Source organism: Archocentrus centrarchus, chromosome 20 (assembly GCF_007364275.1).
Source record: "Archocentrus centrarchus isolate MPI-CPG fArcCen1 chromosome 20, fArcCen1, whole genome shotgun sequence".
Taxonomy (NCBI): domain Eukaryota; kingdom Metazoa; phylum Chordata; class Actinopteri; order Cichliformes; family Cichlidae; genus Archocentrus; species Archocentrus centrarchus.
Genome location: NC_044365.1, coordinates 26,436,072 through 26,454,773, shown reverse-complemented (window position 1 = coordinate 26,454,773; position 18,702 = coordinate 26,436,072). Strand labels below are relative to the sequence as shown.

General features: G+C 40.3%; 1 protein-coding gene across 2 annotated transcripts; it reads left to right on the top strand.

Moving 5' to 3' along the window:
- The first annotated feature begins 73 nt into the window (after positions 1-73).
- Positions 74-8,619, top strand: armc1 (armadillo repeat containing 1). 2 transcript variants are annotated; one of them, XM_030756829.1, is made up of 7 exons: positions 74-249; positions 1,409-1,617; positions 2,137-2,228; positions 4,414-4,606; positions 5,165-5,281; positions 5,683-5,757; positions 6,374-8,619. In XM_030756829.1, exons 2-7 carry the CDS (start codon positions 1,456-1,458, stop codon positions 6,563-6,565), a joined length of 831 nt encoding a protein of 276 aa, XP_030612689.1. In that variant the 5' UTR covers positions 74-249; positions 1,409-1,455; the 3' UTR covers positions 6,566-8,619. The 2 variants fall into 2 exon arrangements, with proteins under 2 accessions (XP_030612689.1, XP_030612688.1); XM_030756828.1 differs by having other exon boundaries at positions 74-387.
- The last annotated feature ends 10,083 nt before the right edge of the window (positions 8,620-18,702 follow it).

The following is an 18,702-nucleotide window of genomic DNA, read 5'->3' as shown; positions in this document are numbered from 1 at the left end:
ATGATTTGCTATTATGACAGTGTATTCAACTAGAACGTCCAATCATCTACCAGCAAATATGTGGACGTTCGTTATATTTCCCCATATTTCCCGACGGAGACACAGCAGTGAAGCTTCCCGGATCTTTAAGGAAAATTGGGATGCCCTTTATGAAGAAACAGCTGTACCCATTGGCTCGCCACAAAACACAAACACAGTGCACAGCTGCTAGCTACATAGGCAGAGTGAAGACCGAGGCGCAGGCCTGGCGTTAGTGAGATTATTTTGTTACACTTGTTTTTGGGCCAGTATCTGAACGTAGCTGCCTGTATTTGCGCCGTCTTTGAATCCGTCGTAACCGAAATTACGCGGAGGTATCTCGTGGTTTCCATGAAAACTGACAGAAAGGTATGCGCCAATTGTCAAGTGATTAATGCCTGCTAGCCTAGCTTAGCCCCGGACCGTCTCACAGGGCGTGATTTGAGGTGAGGTTAGGGGTCGCAGAAAGTGTCTTTTCCTTGAAAGGATCGCCTGTATTTGGGTTTAGGAAAATTACGCGCCCGTTTTAGCTATAAAGTACGGCTTCAAGTTCCTAATAGCACGCTAAGCTATTTACTGTTCAGATAAGATAACTCCTATTGTACATACATGTGTAGCTATATGGTTAAAAGCCACTTGTCAGTCAGCTTGCACTGTAGCGCATTACACAGATTATTGCTGATATAAACCAGTACACGCGGTCTTAGGCAACGTTATGTTTAGTATTTAGAACCTGCCATTGACACTTAACATTATCATAACTTGTAGTATTAACGTTGGTCTGCAGCAAGTTAGCTTTATTCGGGTAAACGTTGATTTATTAATAGCTTCACACGATTTACAGTCAACTAATTTTTGTTTTCAAACAAGTAACTGATGTTTTAAAAAAACGATTTATAGACTAATATGCGCCAAAGAGAAGCTGTAAAACAACAGAACTGATTAAGAGATCAACAAAAACTGAAAAATAAAATGAATGTATTAGGCAAATCTAACAAAAAAATCTCTACGTTGCACGGCTAATTATTATTTACATGTGTAGTGCAAATATTTTTATCTGCTCGCATCCTGTGGAAGGAAGATCAGTCTTTGTGGAACAACAGAAGAGTTGCAGGATCAGAGGTTCCTTCACGGTTCATGAGCTAAAATTATTTCTGAGAGGCAGTCTGGTGCAAGGCCATTCAGTGTCACAAAACATCACATTTACTGCTTCCAGCTTGGCTTTAAATGATCTCAAAATGAATATCTTTGAGCTTCTCACCAAATTACAACCTGAAAGTCAGCTTGGACAGTATATTGCAAAAACGTCTCTAAAAACTAAAATTAGCTACATCTGTAACTTGTTCAACATAAGCTCCCTAAAATATAACACTGGTTTATTTTTGTGTAGAGTGAAGAGACTGGTTTAATGTGTGTGGCATTGAGGCAAGAGGCACCATGAGTGCAGAGGTGGATGCACTGACCGTGGTGAACCAGCTGCGAGATCTTGCTGCAGACCCCTTGAACCGGAGAGCCATAGTAGAAGACCAAGGCTGTCTGCCAGGCCTCATCCTCTTTTTGGACCATCCCAACCCACAGGTTGTTTACTCTGCGCTATTGGTAAGTATGTGGCCATGAAGAACACAGAAAGCACTTGGTTTATAAAGGGAAATCTCCCCCTGTTGTCCAACAGTGTCAGAACAGGTTTCAGTGACAGTTTAAAGGGCATGTTTTCCACCTCTGTGTCCCATTCAGTCACGAGCTTGTGCATGGTGCCATTTAAAAAAAAAAAAAAAAAAAAAAAAAGCTCCACATTTGTAGACACTGCACAATAAGGACATCTGCTGTCTGTGGTGTAAACACAATAGAGGGTCTTGATATAGCCACCCCTCCCAGCTTTCTCTACAGCCATTCTTTCACATTGCATGTGCACATTTTAAGTGGCTTTATATAACAGCCTTTTCTGTTACTCAATAAACACTAAGGCAGTACATTTGTATTTATATTGGTTATGTAACATTTTCTGTTTGCGCATGCATGCACTTTTTAAAATGATTTATTTTTTTTTTTTTATCATCACCACAAAGCGTCTTTCAGCTTTTAGTACCGGATAGATAACACTTGCCCTTGTCCTTGCAGGCCGTGCGCTACCTGGCAGAATGTCGAGCCAACAGGGAGAAGATGAAGGGCGAGCTGGGCATGATGCTGAGTTTGCAGAATGTCATGCAGAAGCAAGTCCCTGTTCCCACCACATAATACGCGCATGCATGCACATACGCACCCAACACATGCTCACAATGCATTTTCTGTACATGAAACCTTTAACATAGGTTTTGTATGGACTGTGTTTGCCAGTCTGCAGAATTTCCAGACGGGCTGATGTCCTTCTGTTTGCCATGTCAGAGGATGAATGTGATTAAAGCTGAATTAGAATAGAGCAGCAAAGGCTTAAAATGCTGTTTTTGCACATTGTAGATTTAAATCCATTTTGTCATGTCTAAAATTCTTGATCTATATGTATTAATTGATGTAGTCAAATATTTGCACTTGTTTTATTGTGCACACATGGTGATATATTTCTTTTGTTAACTATCCTTTAAAAGCTTTAGTAGAAGAGTGCATATAATTAGATGTCTTTTTATTTATTTATTTTAAAGATGATCATGTAGTTGTCATTTTTAAGGGAGAGAACTACTTTTACCTGAGAGGGTCTCTGGAAACACCTGTGGCAATAGCTCATGCTAGACATAAAGTAAGCCAGTCACTCCAGCTTGTCAGTGTCGGCATGAAAAGTAGGCCTGCAGGAACGGCAGCAAGTTTCCAGCTTACAGCCCAGTCAAGCTGACTTTGAGTGGAGGTCGATCATAGCTGGACAGAGTGGGAACACATGGCTAAAGGGAAGTGTTTAGCATTGTCGTGCAAAACGGGTGTGAATATGATTTTAAACCCTTAACTTATTAAGCTCTCAAGTAGCTGCATCTTATTCAGTGATTTAAGTATTAAATATATTTAATGAATTAACTGATAAGATTGTTTGGTTTGCTGGAAGGCTTCTATAGAGCTGCGGTAGGAGTGTGTGGCACAGGGTTGTGGATTGTCAGGCTCCCAGAGGGCAGCAATGCCAGACAGCCAATGTCATATGCGGTTAATATAAAAGGACTGATGATTTGGTGACACATGAAGCAGTATAGCCTGCAGGGGTAACCCAGGATCCCTCATAAAATATCAATTCTGGCACAACAGTGGCTCCTGACCTCGCACGAATTCCTCAAGAAAAGCTGCTGCTGTAAAATATTGTGCTTTGCTGTGGCATTTTTTGCAAAAGGGATGTAACAAAGCAGACAGAAGTGCAGAATAGGCTTAATTAACTTGAGTTTAAATGTTGTCTTTGATGGCAACATTATCTTTTGGTACACTAAATAGCCGCACAAAGAATTTTGCAATAGATGCAAAGATTAGGCTTCCTATGAATGTGGGCGCCTGTTTGTTAATCTCTAGAATCAGACCAGAAAGGATGCTTACAAAGCTTAGAAGTAAAATTAAACCTGGGCAACACTGTTTTGCTATTACCAGGCAAAAAAACCCCAAAAAGCAACATTAACATTCATAACTGAATTCGCATGTGGTAGTTGGCACTGTTGCCTCACAGCTGGAAGATCTGGGTTCTAATCCACCTTGGCCCGTGCCTTTCTGTGTGGAGTTTGCATGTTCTCCCCATGTTTGCGTGGGGTTTATCCGATACTGTTTCCTCCCACAGTCCAAAGACATGCAGTTCGTGGGGTTAGGTTAATTGGTGATTCTAAATTGCCCAAAGGTGCAAATGTGAGTGTGAATAGTTGTCTTTCTGTTTGTCTGTGTTAGCCCTGCGACAGGATGCCGACCTGTACGGGGTGTACCCTGCCTCTTGCCCTATGACAGCTGTGATGGAAGACTAGGTCATTAGACCACATGATGATTAGTAGAACGTGCATGAAACCCAGTGTGTATACTTGGCTTGTAGGAGGCTTTCACAACTGAAAGAGAAGCTCTGCAGGAAGGCTACTTATTTTCAAATGTATTTTTTCCCCCCTTTTTCTAGATTTCTGTCTACTGCAGCTCTAATTAATTTCAGTTTTATGAGTCAGTTCACACTTCCTACAGAGGCAACCAGGTTTTGACATTGCTGTTTCTACTTTCATTCATATGAATTTCCATTTTATTTTCACACGACTAAATTAGCAGATTTATTCTTGGTATCTGACTTACAAGATCTACTTTGCACTTTTAGTTTCAATATAGATGAAATACACCCAGTAACCTATCAGGTAGCACTGTAGGTTGGCACTGACCACTTGTGTGAAATAAACAACATTTTACAGATGATATAGTAAGATGACTGAGTCTTCGTTGGTCACTTACATTTACTTTTTTCCACAGGAGCACCTCACCTGGGGAGACCAAACTGCTGGCCTCAGAGATCTATGAGATTTTGCAGTCAGCTGGTAAAGAAGAGGCCGAAAATGCCGAAGCAGCTGCCGCCTCCTGCCGGCGTAAAGCCCAGTTCTTTCTGGGCTCCAACAACAAGAAGGCCAAAACTGTCGTGTTGCACATTGATGGACTGGATGACTCTGTAAGTGCATTTAGGTCTTAACACAGCGTATTGTCAGGCTTTTGTCATGTCCAGACGCACACCAAAGGTCTACTGATGCACAAGAAACTCTTTTTGGTTCAATGTATTTGCTGCTGTCATAATCACAGTGTTTGCCAGAGCATCATAAGGGTGTCTATCTGGCACATGATAAGGAGAGCAGAGGGGTCGGGTTGTAAATGTCAGCCATTGAACAGCAGGACATTAAGATTGAAGCCGAATGCTGCGCTCCAGGAAGCTTGCACCTAGCCAGATTACATTACAGCAGACAGACAGGGAAGTAGCCCACCAGAGGCTATCACTTTAGCAGAAGCACACAATGCTGCTGAAGCTGGAAACCAGAAATGTATAAATTCTGTTTCTCAAAAGGAAGTGTGATATAGCAGATTAATGTTTTATTATGTACATTTCTATTCAAAATTGATTAAAATCAAAAGTAGGTCACTCTACATCATCCACGTTTTGAAGCTTATAATGTATAGCTAAGATATTAGACTTTGTTCTGTTCATAATTGTCACACTGTCCCTTCCTGGTATCAGACTCGAAGGAGCCTGTGTGAGGAGGCCTTGCTAAAGATTCGAGGAGTCATCAGTTTCACCTTCCAGATGGCTGTTAAGAGATGTGTTGTCAGGATCCGTTCTGACCTTAGGGCTGAGGTAAAATGACAAGACACAGACACAGAAAACATCTTTGGCGTTTAGGGGTATACATCTTTACTGTGCTGTAAGGCTAATACCAGCTGCATTTTGTGACCGTGTTTTAATTTATGGGATAATTAATGCTTTTTCTTTAACCGTCTTGAAGATGTTTTTAAAACTGGGGAAATCTGGTCCGTCTAGCCAGGTATGAAACAAAAAAAAAATGTCAGGTTTCTTATTTAAAACTTGCATGTTAAATCAGAAAATGTCTTAACAAATTATATATCATCATATTTGTTGGATGGCATAAATTTGGTAATGATATTGGTACCAAACACATTAGAGCACAGAAAAGCTGACCCAGTCTTATCATCATGGTATATAATGTATTTTAAATGAAATACATTTTCTTCTCATAGGCACTGGGAACAGCCATTAACTCCACCAAAGTAATGATGGCTCAGCAGGTGGTGAAGACCGAGGATGGAGGAGAGGTAAAGACCAACAGGGGTACTTAGATGTGAAAAAGAAAGCAATGTTAGACTTGGACTGTTTACCTTAAACTCCTTCACATAAAACTCTTTTACCCCTAGAAGCCCCCAGCTGATAGGTCAGTGTGCTCACTGTATGTTGTGTGTATCTGTGTACAGGGAGTCTAGCCACCTGCCTGTGGCTGAGACTTATTCACACTGACATGATTAGCTAGTCACATCTCTGCCTCGGCCTGTAGGCTAGTTTGCTTTTTGCCAAAGACACGACCAATCCTAGTTGCACCTTTTACAGCATATGCTCCAAATTCTTTAATAGCCCATATTCAAAGATTATGATTTTAACAGCTCTATAAAGAATAAACAATTACCCTATAAATATTTTGAATGCATTTTACCTTAAAAATTGCAAGAAAGTAGCAGTTTATCATGCAGCCAGCAGGGGTCAGACCTGTCCCAGTGATGTATTTGAGCCTAAACTGTAGGGGTTCTGGCTCAGTTGTTCAACAGTTGAGCTTTATGTTAACCACTTATTCTTATGAACCTTTTAAATTTTATATATTTACTTAAAAAACCAAACACATTTTATTCACTTTATTATCCCCACCCTGACTTTGTGCAGCTAATAGTGCCATTCCAGGAGGATTCGGCGGTTGTGGTTGAGGAAAACACAGACATCCCAGACTACCTGCCTGAGGACGAGAGTCCATCCCAGGAGCAGGACAAGGCTGTCACACGTGTAGGATCTATTACTGATGGCATGGGCTGGCTCAGCACGGCCGCCAATTTCCTGTCACGCTCTTTCTACTGGTGACAACTTCCCGCGATCTGCTCTTATCTCCCTGTTTTGTCAAAGGTACCATCCAGCTGCAGAATTAGCATCTCTCAGCCTCCTCCCAGGCTAAGGCCTGAACCACAGCCCTACACTAGTCTAGACTCCCGGCTCCAAAGCACACAGAGCCCAGTAACACGTGTGCAGCGAGAGCTGGACTGTCAGGTGAAACCTGCAATAATCTGCGTATACCTATTATGAGCTACACATCCCACTACTGGCTGTATGTGCACAACTATATACTAGCTGCATATGTAACTAAAAGACATAGCCAGAGGACTTTAAATCGAATGAAACCAAATGGCTTTCTGGGAATGTGTGTGTCGCTGTGTCGACTGGGTTCTGGCAGGTGTATTTACCTATTCTGAGGCGGATTTTGTGTATCTAAAAAAAATGGAGTGTTCTCTTTGTTAATGCATGATTTTTGGTTTCTTTTCTTCCCCCCTGATGTCTATTTCCAATCATCGTCCTATTACTATATATTTTTTTTCATATTTTTAATCCTTTAATTTCTTAATAACGTCATTTATGTCCGTCCCTCCAGGTTTTTGTTTTAGCATGCTTTTGTGCCAATCTTGCCTGATGCCAACCTCCTTGATTATTGTATGCCTTTTTGACATTTCACTGTAATTATTATTTATTCATCATTCATTCAAATGAGTTGAGAGCTTCGAGCATGTTTAATGTTTGTTGTTTGCTAGCAGCAGCTGCCCCCTCCCCTGGCTTTCTGCCCACTAAAGGACGTCACTTCAGTAGAAATAGTAAATAGACACCAGCAAGAGGCCACATTGACTCACATGCATTAGACTGCATTGCATTCTGGAGTAACAACTAGCTGGCCAGTTGGCTGATTCATACATAAACCCTCAATGTCTGTGTTTGTGTCAGAAATCAGGACTTTTCTGATTTTCTGATAATGCAAAAGTATTCAGCCCTACAGCGGCTGTGAATGGACTGTGTTAATTGCACAAAATTTTGGCTACCTCTGCTTTTAGCCTCCTGTCCTCACATCAGCATTATGGTCATCTGTAGTTTTAGTAAAACCGTGAATCAGCATGGTGAAGATGAACCTGTAAGCTGCCTGCTTGTGTAATACATCCCAGTGTTACCTGTAATTCCTGACATTGTTACAGTATTGTAGCTGCTTCTGATAAGTTAGTTTTCAGTTTAGCCAGCAGTGTCCTTAAAGCAAAGATCATGTTGGTGCATGCTCTCAAACACACACACACACACACACGTACAGAGGACTTACTAATGCTGGCATATGAGCAGTAGTGGTGTGCTGTGAGAGGGGTATGGTTATGTATGTGTTGTAAATGGTGCCTGATTCCCTAAAATCTCGTACGTGTGAAGGATTTTTTTTTGGAATTTTTGTAATAATGGTTTTAATTTTAAGTTGGATTAAGAGGTTCAAACTGTTAATGCTCTTAGTGAGTTTTTTTTAACCTTCACAACTAAATGACTCTCTACATTTAAATATTTTGACATATTTGAACGTCATGACTTTTAGTCTTTTGGTGTAGTGGAGATTTCAAAACGGATACACGGCAAGAATTGACCTGAATAGCCTGAACTGATGGTGGCTACCCTCTGGAAAAGCAATAATCACTTTTGTATTTAATGTAGTGAACATAGTTCAATAACAGCCTAAAAATCAATGTTTTTGGAGAGGACGGTATTAGTTGGAAACAAGACTTGTGAGCAATATTAAAATTGCTTCATTAATGTGTCCGTTTTCACAGAGTAAACCTCCATGTGTAGTTTGATTTTAATATTTCGTGTCTCGGCTCATACTGCAAAGAAATACTTGAACATTGTTCAGAATTGTCCGTATGTGTTGATCGAAGTGTAAATTCTTTTTACTTTTAGAGTTGCCGCAGCTGTAAGGTTGACAAAGAACCTCTAAGTCCTCAAACATGTAACATCATGTGTACAGACATCCACTGTCAGCAGATGTAATATAATGTATGCAGTTCTTAAAATTGTAGATTCCCATACACTGTTACTGCAAATAATGATAAATGTAAAAATCAAAATTTTGTCTGCTGCTTTTTATTTTTAACCGATTTTGTTGACCTATCATTTGCACTCCTCTTCCTTCTCTTACCACGTGCAGTGCTCACTCCAGCGCTTCAGACCTCACTTGGTCAAATCAAATTGCTGAGGGCCGCAAATATTCCTAGCACAGAGAGAAATTCAGTTTTCTTTACTGGTGCATAAGCGACGTGCCCTGGGGCAATCCTGTGGCCTGCCCACCATTTCTCCCCAGCCTCAATGCTGGTAGGCAGGCGGAGGCAGCAGCCAACCCCAGCTGGAGGCCCTGAAGCTTCTGCTGCTGCTGATGTGGCTGCTGCTGAGCCGCCAATGAAATGCTGTGCCAAGCTATAGAGAAGGCCTTCACTTATCTGCTGTATCATCTGGATGGACAGTGACCTAAAATAACTTTTTTTGTTTTGTTTTGTTAATGTTGACAGAAAACTTCAGAATCTCCCAGGGCTATTTTTATATGAATCCTTGGTTCTTACTGGGAAGTATCCTGAGAATGGAAGAAATGAGAAAATCCAGCATAAACACAGCTTGTAAATTCAGTTTTATTTGACTTTTGGTACTCGGATATGATCTTTGACAGGCAAGCGAACAGTTAGTAGTGAAGGACGGAAACCAAAACAGGTTTGGTCACTGATGGGTTGAACCTAACTATACTATGTTGACTAATTAGCCCAGCCATTTTTCTTCATAATTATGAGGACATTGAAGCCAAACCATTTGTGTGAATTTTTCTTTTTTTCCTGGGCATATTAAAAGCTCACAGTTTAATTTCTCAGTGCTTTTATAGATTACACAGACTATTTAAAAAAAACAAAAAAAAAAAAAAACGTGTATCTTACAGTGACACAGACCGCAGTTCGCAGGATGGTTTGTGTACAGTTTTGTTATGAAAGGCTTGTAAGTCCTTATTTCTCACACATCACCACTAGAGAGAGACAGCAGCCTGGGGAAGATGACAAATAAGAAAGTGAGTGGTCCAGAGTATAAATCTCATCTTCTGACGAAAACACTTGTTTGTAATTAGATGACCTAAGATGATTATTGAAAGCCCATGCTGAAACTCCCTTTCCATCTGGTAGGTTTGAACATGAGCAAGAATCATCATAACCATTAACAGACCACAGCCATTAACGTGGTTTACACACCTCAGTCTAATATCTGTGAGGCTAACGGGACTAATGCAGCCATAAGGTTGTTTTCCGTAGTTAAGTGCGCACCTTTCTCTTCAGTGCCCTTAGCACTAATGATAAGCCATTTGCAGGTTTAAATATTTTTTTCAATAATTGAAATGCTTGTCTAACTATGACCTTACTCCTCAATTATTTATTTGATTTTTAATATAAGGGGATATGCTTTGATATCCTCCAGAGAACAGGCGGCGCTTACCTCTCATTTTCGAATTAAAGCTTTAGATAATTTCACTCTCCTTTTTTTTATGGGGGTGGGGGGGTAATCCGCATTCCAATTCCGCCTTTCTAATCTCCCTCATCAGATAAAACACAATCAGACTGTCTTGTGCTGCGCAGTCCCTCATATCAGCCCGGTTGCATAAATGTGCATAAATGTGTTGTCGGTATCACCCTCCCACCTGTGCGTATTTGCATGGTTAATCTGCGCGCAGGGAAGAGGGGTCTGATGGAGGGTAGATAGGTGCATCTCACGGCCCCACGGGCTCTTGAGGAATTTTATTGGAGGTTCAGCTCCCAGTCAATGGGATCAGCTGTAAATCCCGCTCAGAGTGTGGCAGGAAATGATGTGACTCCGGCAATTTATGTCAAATAACTTTTGAGGATGTGTGAGTGTAGCGATCAGCGCTACCGGGGCAGCGATAACTCTTCGGTAGGGGGCCCCGGTGAAGATTTAATTGAGACATTTTTCTTTATCTGGAGCGAAGCGCCTGAGCCGTGTTGTTGTGTAACGAGATGTAATGTCTCTCTTTATACGGGGGTCAACATCCAGGATGAGGGAAGGTCACGGACTGACTGTTTGAGCATCCAATTTGCTCACATAATACCCGCTCTTCAGGGAGCTGGGTAAAGACACAGAGTATTAAGTTACACAGTCCACATATCACACTAAGACCTGAGGCCCTGTGCGCTGCAGAAATGTAATGCTGTGTGAGTTTATACTGCATGTAGCTTTTGTTCGAGTGTGAACTCAACACATATATATAAACAATGTGCAACGCATTTGTTTCTCACTTTACAACTAGCCATTATAGTTACATGATACAACCTGGCAACCCTTTAGATTCGTGGCTTTTAGTGATATGAAGCACTGGCAAAAGCTGGGTTAACAATTAATAAGGACTCCGGTTACAGCTTACACTTGCTTTGTGAAGATGCTTTATCAGAAAATGGTGCAAACGTTCATTTCCTACTCAGATAAAACATACAGTTAAATACTTTGCATAACAAGAACTGCCCAAATGGGGTACAGTCATGAAATAGAATAGCTCCTTTCAGTATTATATAATACTGGATAATTATTATGTAAGAACCATATGATGTTAGTGCTGGGATAGCAATGTGCAGTCACATTTTGCAAAACATATCACAAGCTGTTTATATATTTTGTGTGTATCCAGATGCAGGATGGAAGACTGCAACGGAAATAGAAACCTAAAGTACATTTGAAGGTTTTGCATTCAACCATAACTACAGAAATATTAGTAAACAAATAACTTATATGAGGGGTGTCAAAACCAGTTTACATCATGGGCCACATATGGCTCCGTTTCATCTTAAGCGAGCTGGACCAGTGAAGCTATTGCTGAATAACCTATATATATATATATAAAAAAATACACCTCCACATTGTTACTTTCAGTGTAAAGACGTTAACTACACATTTAATCCATGAGATGTGTTAAGTAAAAATAAAAGAAGTGCAGTTTCAACAATACTTCTCAGTTTTTCAACAGCATGCTGTAGTAAATCAAAGAAACCTGCTAGCAAGGCTCACTGGGCTCACACTGTAAAGGAAATAAAGAAATGAAGGACTTTGTCCTGTAACAGAAATTATCTGTGAATTCACAGATTATTTATTATGCAAAAAAATTTTGAAAATTCTATTGTGTATAGTGAATAGGAAGGAAGATTTCTTAAAATTAATAATAACAGAAAAACTATTTTCTCACAGTTAATGTTTATCAGTTAGGCTACTTACTCTCGTGTATGGCAGGCTATAGGCTATGGATTTGTCAGTAAGAAAACTAAAATTGATGAAAATACAGTTCAGAGGTTCAAGGTTCAGAATTTATGCTCTCCTCCTTTGAAATTTCCACATTTTTCAAAGCAATCTAATGGGCCGGGCTGGACCCTTAGGTGGGCCGTTTCTGGCTCGGGGGCTGTATGTTTGAAAAACCTGACTTATATCTATATAAACCTGAATGGCCACTGGAACTTTTTACATTCTATTACAGCAATACAGAGTAGTCAAGTTCAACAATTTTACATAGCATGAACATAAGAAGTTATGTCAAACCTTAATTCATAAGTAGCACTCACTGACTTTATGTGGTGGACTTTAGATGCAGTGTTGAAGAAGTTTGAACCTGCACAGCTGCTCTTGAGTGCAGCTCAACTTTACTAAATCTAATGAATTACATTGCAGGACTGTTGACATGTAAAGATACTGCAGTATCTAGTTAAAGTAATTCAAGAGCGATGATTAAGTTCTCTGAACAACTCGTTGATTAAGCCCATATATATATATATATATATATATATATATATATATATATATATATATATATATATATATATATATATATATATATATATATATATATATATATATATAAAATTTTATTTTATTTTATTTTGCACCGCTCTGCGTGCTTCCCTTTCTGCAGCAGCTTGCGTGGGGGCCTTGATGAGATGCATGCACACAGAGGCAGCTCGTAATTGTGGCCATAGCTCATTATTGTTCCCCGGATGATTTGGATCTGCCGGGGGGAGTCTCGTCCTCTGACACCGCCGCGTCCACCCGGCGACAACCACTCCAGGCGCTGATTGGTGGGATGAAATATTGCCGGCGAAAATTAAAAGGTCCCAGTGTCAAAATAATTCATGATATGCATATCTTCCCGGCTTGATGAAATCGCTGATATCTGGATTAGTCGGATAATAAAAGCGATCAGGCTACAGTGAAACTGTTTCAGCACTAGCTGTGGGGGGGAAACAGCTTCTTCATGTGTCAAAAGAGGTGGATTTGCTGCGTCGAGAAAGCCTACAACAAGTATGTGCGTGCCTGCGTGTGCGTGCGCACGCACGACGTTGGTCAAACCCCTGTCAAGTCGTGCGCGTTGCAGTTCACCACACAGCCACACCAGTGATTTGAATATCCGCTGTAATTGTCCCAAAACGGCTCATCAGTGGATCTGCCTGCTGCCATTAGGGCCCAACAAAATGGTGTGACATTCAAATTCCCCTCAATGACAGGTTATTAGAAGCCCCAAGCAGCCGGCACATAATTAAGCACCGTAACGCTGACCTGTAATATGAAGTGATGGCACACTCGTATAGTGGGCAAAAATGAAATAGGTGCTTTGTTAAAATACAAGGAGAATTGTATGATTTTTCACACTGGAGCAAAGTAATCATAAAAAAGAAGGCAGCTGTCCATAAAAAAAAAAAAAAAAAAAATCCACTCAAAATTATAGAGGCAAATAACACAGAGGATGATTTTACAATAGGGGGAAACTGCATGCCAAATGCCATGGCAACTGCTGTCACACAGCAGAGATTGACGTGTTAGTCATGAATACTGTTCAAGAAAAAGTGACGAATCCTGATATTATTATGCCTGAATTCGAGCTCGTCTCTGAGACCATGCTGGTTTATGTTATACAGTTATACAGCTCATAAGTCCATATTTATCTCTGAGATGTTGAGCAGTGTGAACAAATCTCTCAGTCCAAAAAAGAAAAAGGAAAAAAACAAAACAAAACAAAACAAACAACCTGAGAAAAAAAAAGCAAATGTGTGACTTTCATTTGTGACACTAAAAGCCTATTACACAACTTAAGACATGCTGTCTTAGGCCCCCGCTTTCCCCTTTAGAACAAGTGGACGTTGTGATGAGCAATGGACCCATCTGCTGTGCCCTCTCCTCCAACTGGTGTGTGAATATGATGTAGTCTGTAGGTGCCATTTTCAAGACAAAATATAATACCATTGCTACCTGGGAAGTATTACAAAGATAATAAAGTTTGATTTTATGCATTCCTGACTGTGCCCCTGGGCCGAGCAGTTATCACCTCTCTGCATTCGACATTGTGTATTCTTTTTCTTTCAGTGTTCAGTTCATGTAAAAAATACAAAACTGCACATTTTATGACCCACTTCTGCTTGTTTTATTGGTTCAAAAACTCACCTTCATATACTGGGACAAAGACAGCCTTCATGTTAAACTGAAGGCCAGAGGCCTGTGTAATGGTGGGTCTGTGGCAGGGTTGCCGAACAGAAGGTCTGCACTTCCCTCCCTCCTCCCTCCCTCCATGTCTCTCTCTCTCTAGCTCTCTGCTAGACCCCCCCCCTCCCCCCCTTCATAACGATGGCAGATGGCTGCAGATGAATCCCTCATAATCATGTCAGGACGGCTCCTCCGATCCCAATTCATCTCTTTAAACACATTTCATCAGACGGAGAATTACACAAAGATAAAGGCAGCCGGCAGACAACAAAAGCACACAAAGATTGTCCTTGCAAACAAGTGTTCCTAGTCCCTAACACCACTTAATCATTCGTGCTCCTGTTATTGCTCCTCACCCTGTGCGCAATCAACTCTACCCCATTTACCTCCTCTGTTTCTTACTCTTTCACTCTTTATTTATGTTTTTTCATACTGTTAATTGTCTCCATCCCCAGCTACTGTCTGTCCTTATTAAACATAAATCTTTCCTCTCATTCCAGTTTTTTTTTTTTTTTTTTTTTTAAGGACATGTGTGTAAAATCCTTTCCTCTCCTCATTGAGCCCCCGTTTCTTATGGCTGCCCCTTTTTGAGGGGTGATAATTTGCCACAAAGTGAATTGTGCTTTCCCACCCTCCTCCCATCCATCCCTCCCCTGCCGTGACTCTGCGCCACCCATCCGCATGATGCCGTTAATTGTGGATCAGGTGAAGTTTGTCTCACCTCATTTCAGGGCCATGCTCTGCTAGGGCCATTCTCCCCACTCAAAGGCCACATAATTTCACAGCCTCCTACTTCTCATTAATCCCTCCTGAGTGGCTGCTCTCCGAGTTCCAGTTCACAGATTTGTTTTGCTCTTGTTTTCTGACTCGCTGCCCTTCCTGCCCCACCCACTCCTCTCCTCCGCCTTCACATTAACCCGTTTAGAGAGACCCCTTCCCTCCACCGTGCCTTCACTGTTCACACTATATTTCATCCATAAAAAGCTTTCCTTTTCATGAAGATTTGACAGCTGAGAGTACATTTGTCTTCTCTCGCTCTCTCTCACAGTTTACCCACATTTTCTCCACTGTATGACTCTCCTCTTCTCTACCTTTGGAATAGAGGCTACTATATGTTATAAAGTAGCCACGAACAGGCGTTTGCTTGTGATGCCAGTATCACCTCGTCTTCCAAAACAACTCCACACCCGGCTGCCTTGTACATTCAACTTGTGCAACCTGCCATCTCCAACCCAATAAAATACCCAATGACAAATTGAACACAACTATAGGAACTGAAGGGAAAGCTGTGCGCTTGCGTGTCTCCACACACGTGCATGTGTCTGATCAACACGGCAGTCAGACGTCCTCATTCCTTCCCCGCTAAACTTTTTTGTTGACTCATAAATCATTCATGAGCTGAAAAAGCTGAAGATCTCTCATTAACATAAAATAACAATTTGCTAATTTATGGAAACTCCTAATTACTTGCCTTATTTGCCATGACCATATTAAATATTCATAAATATGTGATTATTTCTTTGATTTGACTGTCGTTCAGTTTAATCTACTATTTTTCCTCAACAATAGCGGTGTGCCGGCTTGTGCCGTGTCTACCAAGTGAAACAAAAACCCAGGAGAGAGCGATGAACAATATTGTGCATTCAGAGTAGGGGTCTCTTTAATTTCAGTACACCTCTATTTTACACGATCCATTATGCTGATTTCACAGCTTAATAGTTGCTGATTTGAAACCCTTTTTATATGTGGAAAGGCTTCTGGCTGCCGATATCTCAGGTAATTTTTGTGAATTGATCTTTAGGGAACTGAATTAGCAAAATAAAAGGTTCTTACAATCAACTATAGTGTGAATTGCCACTGAAACAGTTTTAAAATTGTATAAATAAAATCCCAGCTGACATATTTATTTTAAGTGACTTGTATCTACCAAACTATCTGTGCAACGGGGTGGACTAACTGAAAAGCACAGTAATGCATGACACATAAAGTAAATCTAACAGAAATGTAAGGACAGAGCTCACACTCAGGCTACAGAAGCTTGTAAAATGTCGCGTGAATGCGGCTTCATTTCAGTGCTAGTCAAAAATCAAAAATGCATTCATTCATTTGGCTTCCATCCACAGCTAATCATTTCATTTTCCATTCTGTAGCCTGCAAGACAACTTTCACTCCACTTCATTTATTCAAAGCTGAAAAAGACCAAAAAGAGAATGCAAGAAAATATTCAGTCTCTCAATATCTCCTCTTTGATGCAGCAAACAGTTGTCAGAGGAGGTCTCAGCCAAGTTCTTGGGAGAAAGCAGAGTCTTGGATCCCATCTGGGACGACTAGATGAGGTCTCTTGCTGTCATCGCGTCTGTTGTCAAGGCTGCATTTAACCTCAAATTTATGGCTTTGTTATATCAGAATTAATTACAGATATTTCCCCCCAAAGTGAGTGACGTTGACGAAAACGCTAAGCGCAGGCAATTTAGCTCTATTTGCAGATTAATTTGGGCCCACCTGTGATGCTTGGTGCGCTAAGTAGGTACATCAGTTTTAATTACAGACCTCACAGAGTGGGTTTAGTTAAATTACAGTATTAATTATCACATTTACCAGATATCAGAGTGACAAACGGTTGTGGAGAAGCACTTCCTTCGAACCTCCTGTTTCTCCAGACAGTGGCTCCGCTCGTGTCCTTCAAGCAACCTTCAGGAGAGCGGATATGACGGAAGGCTTTGTTTCTGAAAGACGAGTGTTTACCTTGATTTACCGCATAGGATTAGCTGTCAATGAAGGAAGTCACGTCTGAAGCACGCTACTAAATATGAAGTTTTATAGCCATATGGTGAAATTGGAGGATTATGTGGAAAATGAGGGGAAAAAAATACCTGAAAGGAAACATTATAAAAAAGTAGTTAATCCCAGTGTAAAAAGAAAATATGTGGCCTTTGTCTACATCATTACCCCCTTCATTCACTCAGCTACATTAATCTCTCCAGGATAATATGATTCATGCTTGACTGCCACTTCACGCATCTACATCAGAAAAAGAAAATAGTGATCTTTGACCTATGGGATCATTTCAAATAGAAGATATATGGGATGGGTGATCAGTGTGAGACATTTATCCTGTGTGTTTATAGGAGCTCTACATTATTGTTCATATATGAATAATGGATACAGGATCAGCTTTGGGCAGTGGATGTAGTCATAAATATGGTCACATTTCATTACCAAGGCTGAAAAGCTATATGTTCCTAATCTATATGTTCATAAAGTAATTTAAGAATAACTGAAAGTTATTCCAGAAAATGTGCTTCTTTGTGTTCTTGCAGAGAGTTCGATGAGAGTATTGACATGTCTGCACAGTTAAAATGAAGCTACAACCACAGCTTAGCTCAAGGAAACAACTAGAACTGGCTCTTTCCAAGCATCACATCCTTGTTGCGAGACTCCACACCTGGGCGAGAAATAATTCACATCATACGCTGTGTAAAACCACAATGTTATATTTTTATACTTCTTTTTGGTACAGATTAGGCAAACAAGAGATAATGTGTTGAAATTACCATCACAACTATTATTAAGTATGAATCAAATGTCTACTAATATTTGACACACTGTATGTACAGAGAATCTGCAGCTCTTCTCGTCTGCACAGAGCTCCTTTTTATAAGTTTTGCTTCTCTTGCTTCAACATTATTGCGTTTGTGTAACCTGTCATTTTCTGCCAAAGCAGGCACTTGATAAACAAACAGTTCAGTTTCTGTGAGTTCTGTAAGTGGTGCCCTGTAGTTAAAACGTTTGCCTTACACACAAATGATCCCCGGTTTGATCACAGGAGAAGATACAAACGCAGCGTCAGGAGGCCACAAGACAGTGCACTCCTAATTCTGTTCCCAAGCCCAGTTAAATTGGAAGGTTGTATCAGGAAGGCTATCCAGTGTAAAAATCTGTGCCAAATCAAACATGTGGGTCAATCCGCTGTGGCGATCCCTTGGGAAATGAGGGAGCGGCTGAAGCGATTTCTGTAAGTGATTTTTTTTTACATTCTCCAATTGTAAAAATGTGTAACCCATACACTGAATTAAAACAAACATACATTTTAATATGTGCATCATAGCTTATTTATGTCACCTGCACTTTATCCTCTTATCACTATATATGGTATGATGTTGCTCTTAGGCAACAAACCACATTATTGCTTATTTTTATATATATATTCAATTTAATGACACAAGACATGTTCAGTAAAATGAGGAGGAGAAGTAGTAGAAGAGGGTTTGACCACATCTGCATGGAAGGCAATGCCAGCTACTGCTAAGACTAATATAATTTTTTATACATGTTTAAATTTAAACTATATTAAAACTATGTGCATGAATGTGTGAATACGTGTATTTAGTTATTTAAAGACAAATTTTGATTACAAAAACAACATCTTTTGGTTCGTTGCCTCAGGGCAAAATTATGCAGTTATACCAAGAACTCTGGTACTTGGGACAGCTTGTTTATGGTTTTTAAGTGCTTCTCCACTCCAAAAAAATTCATTCAAATGATCATCTATTATCAGGTAACGTTTAAACGACAACATTTAATACCCAGCTGATTATTTGAATCAGGTGTGTTGGAGCAGGGATTGGGCTCACTGTGTTAAGGTTTTGAGT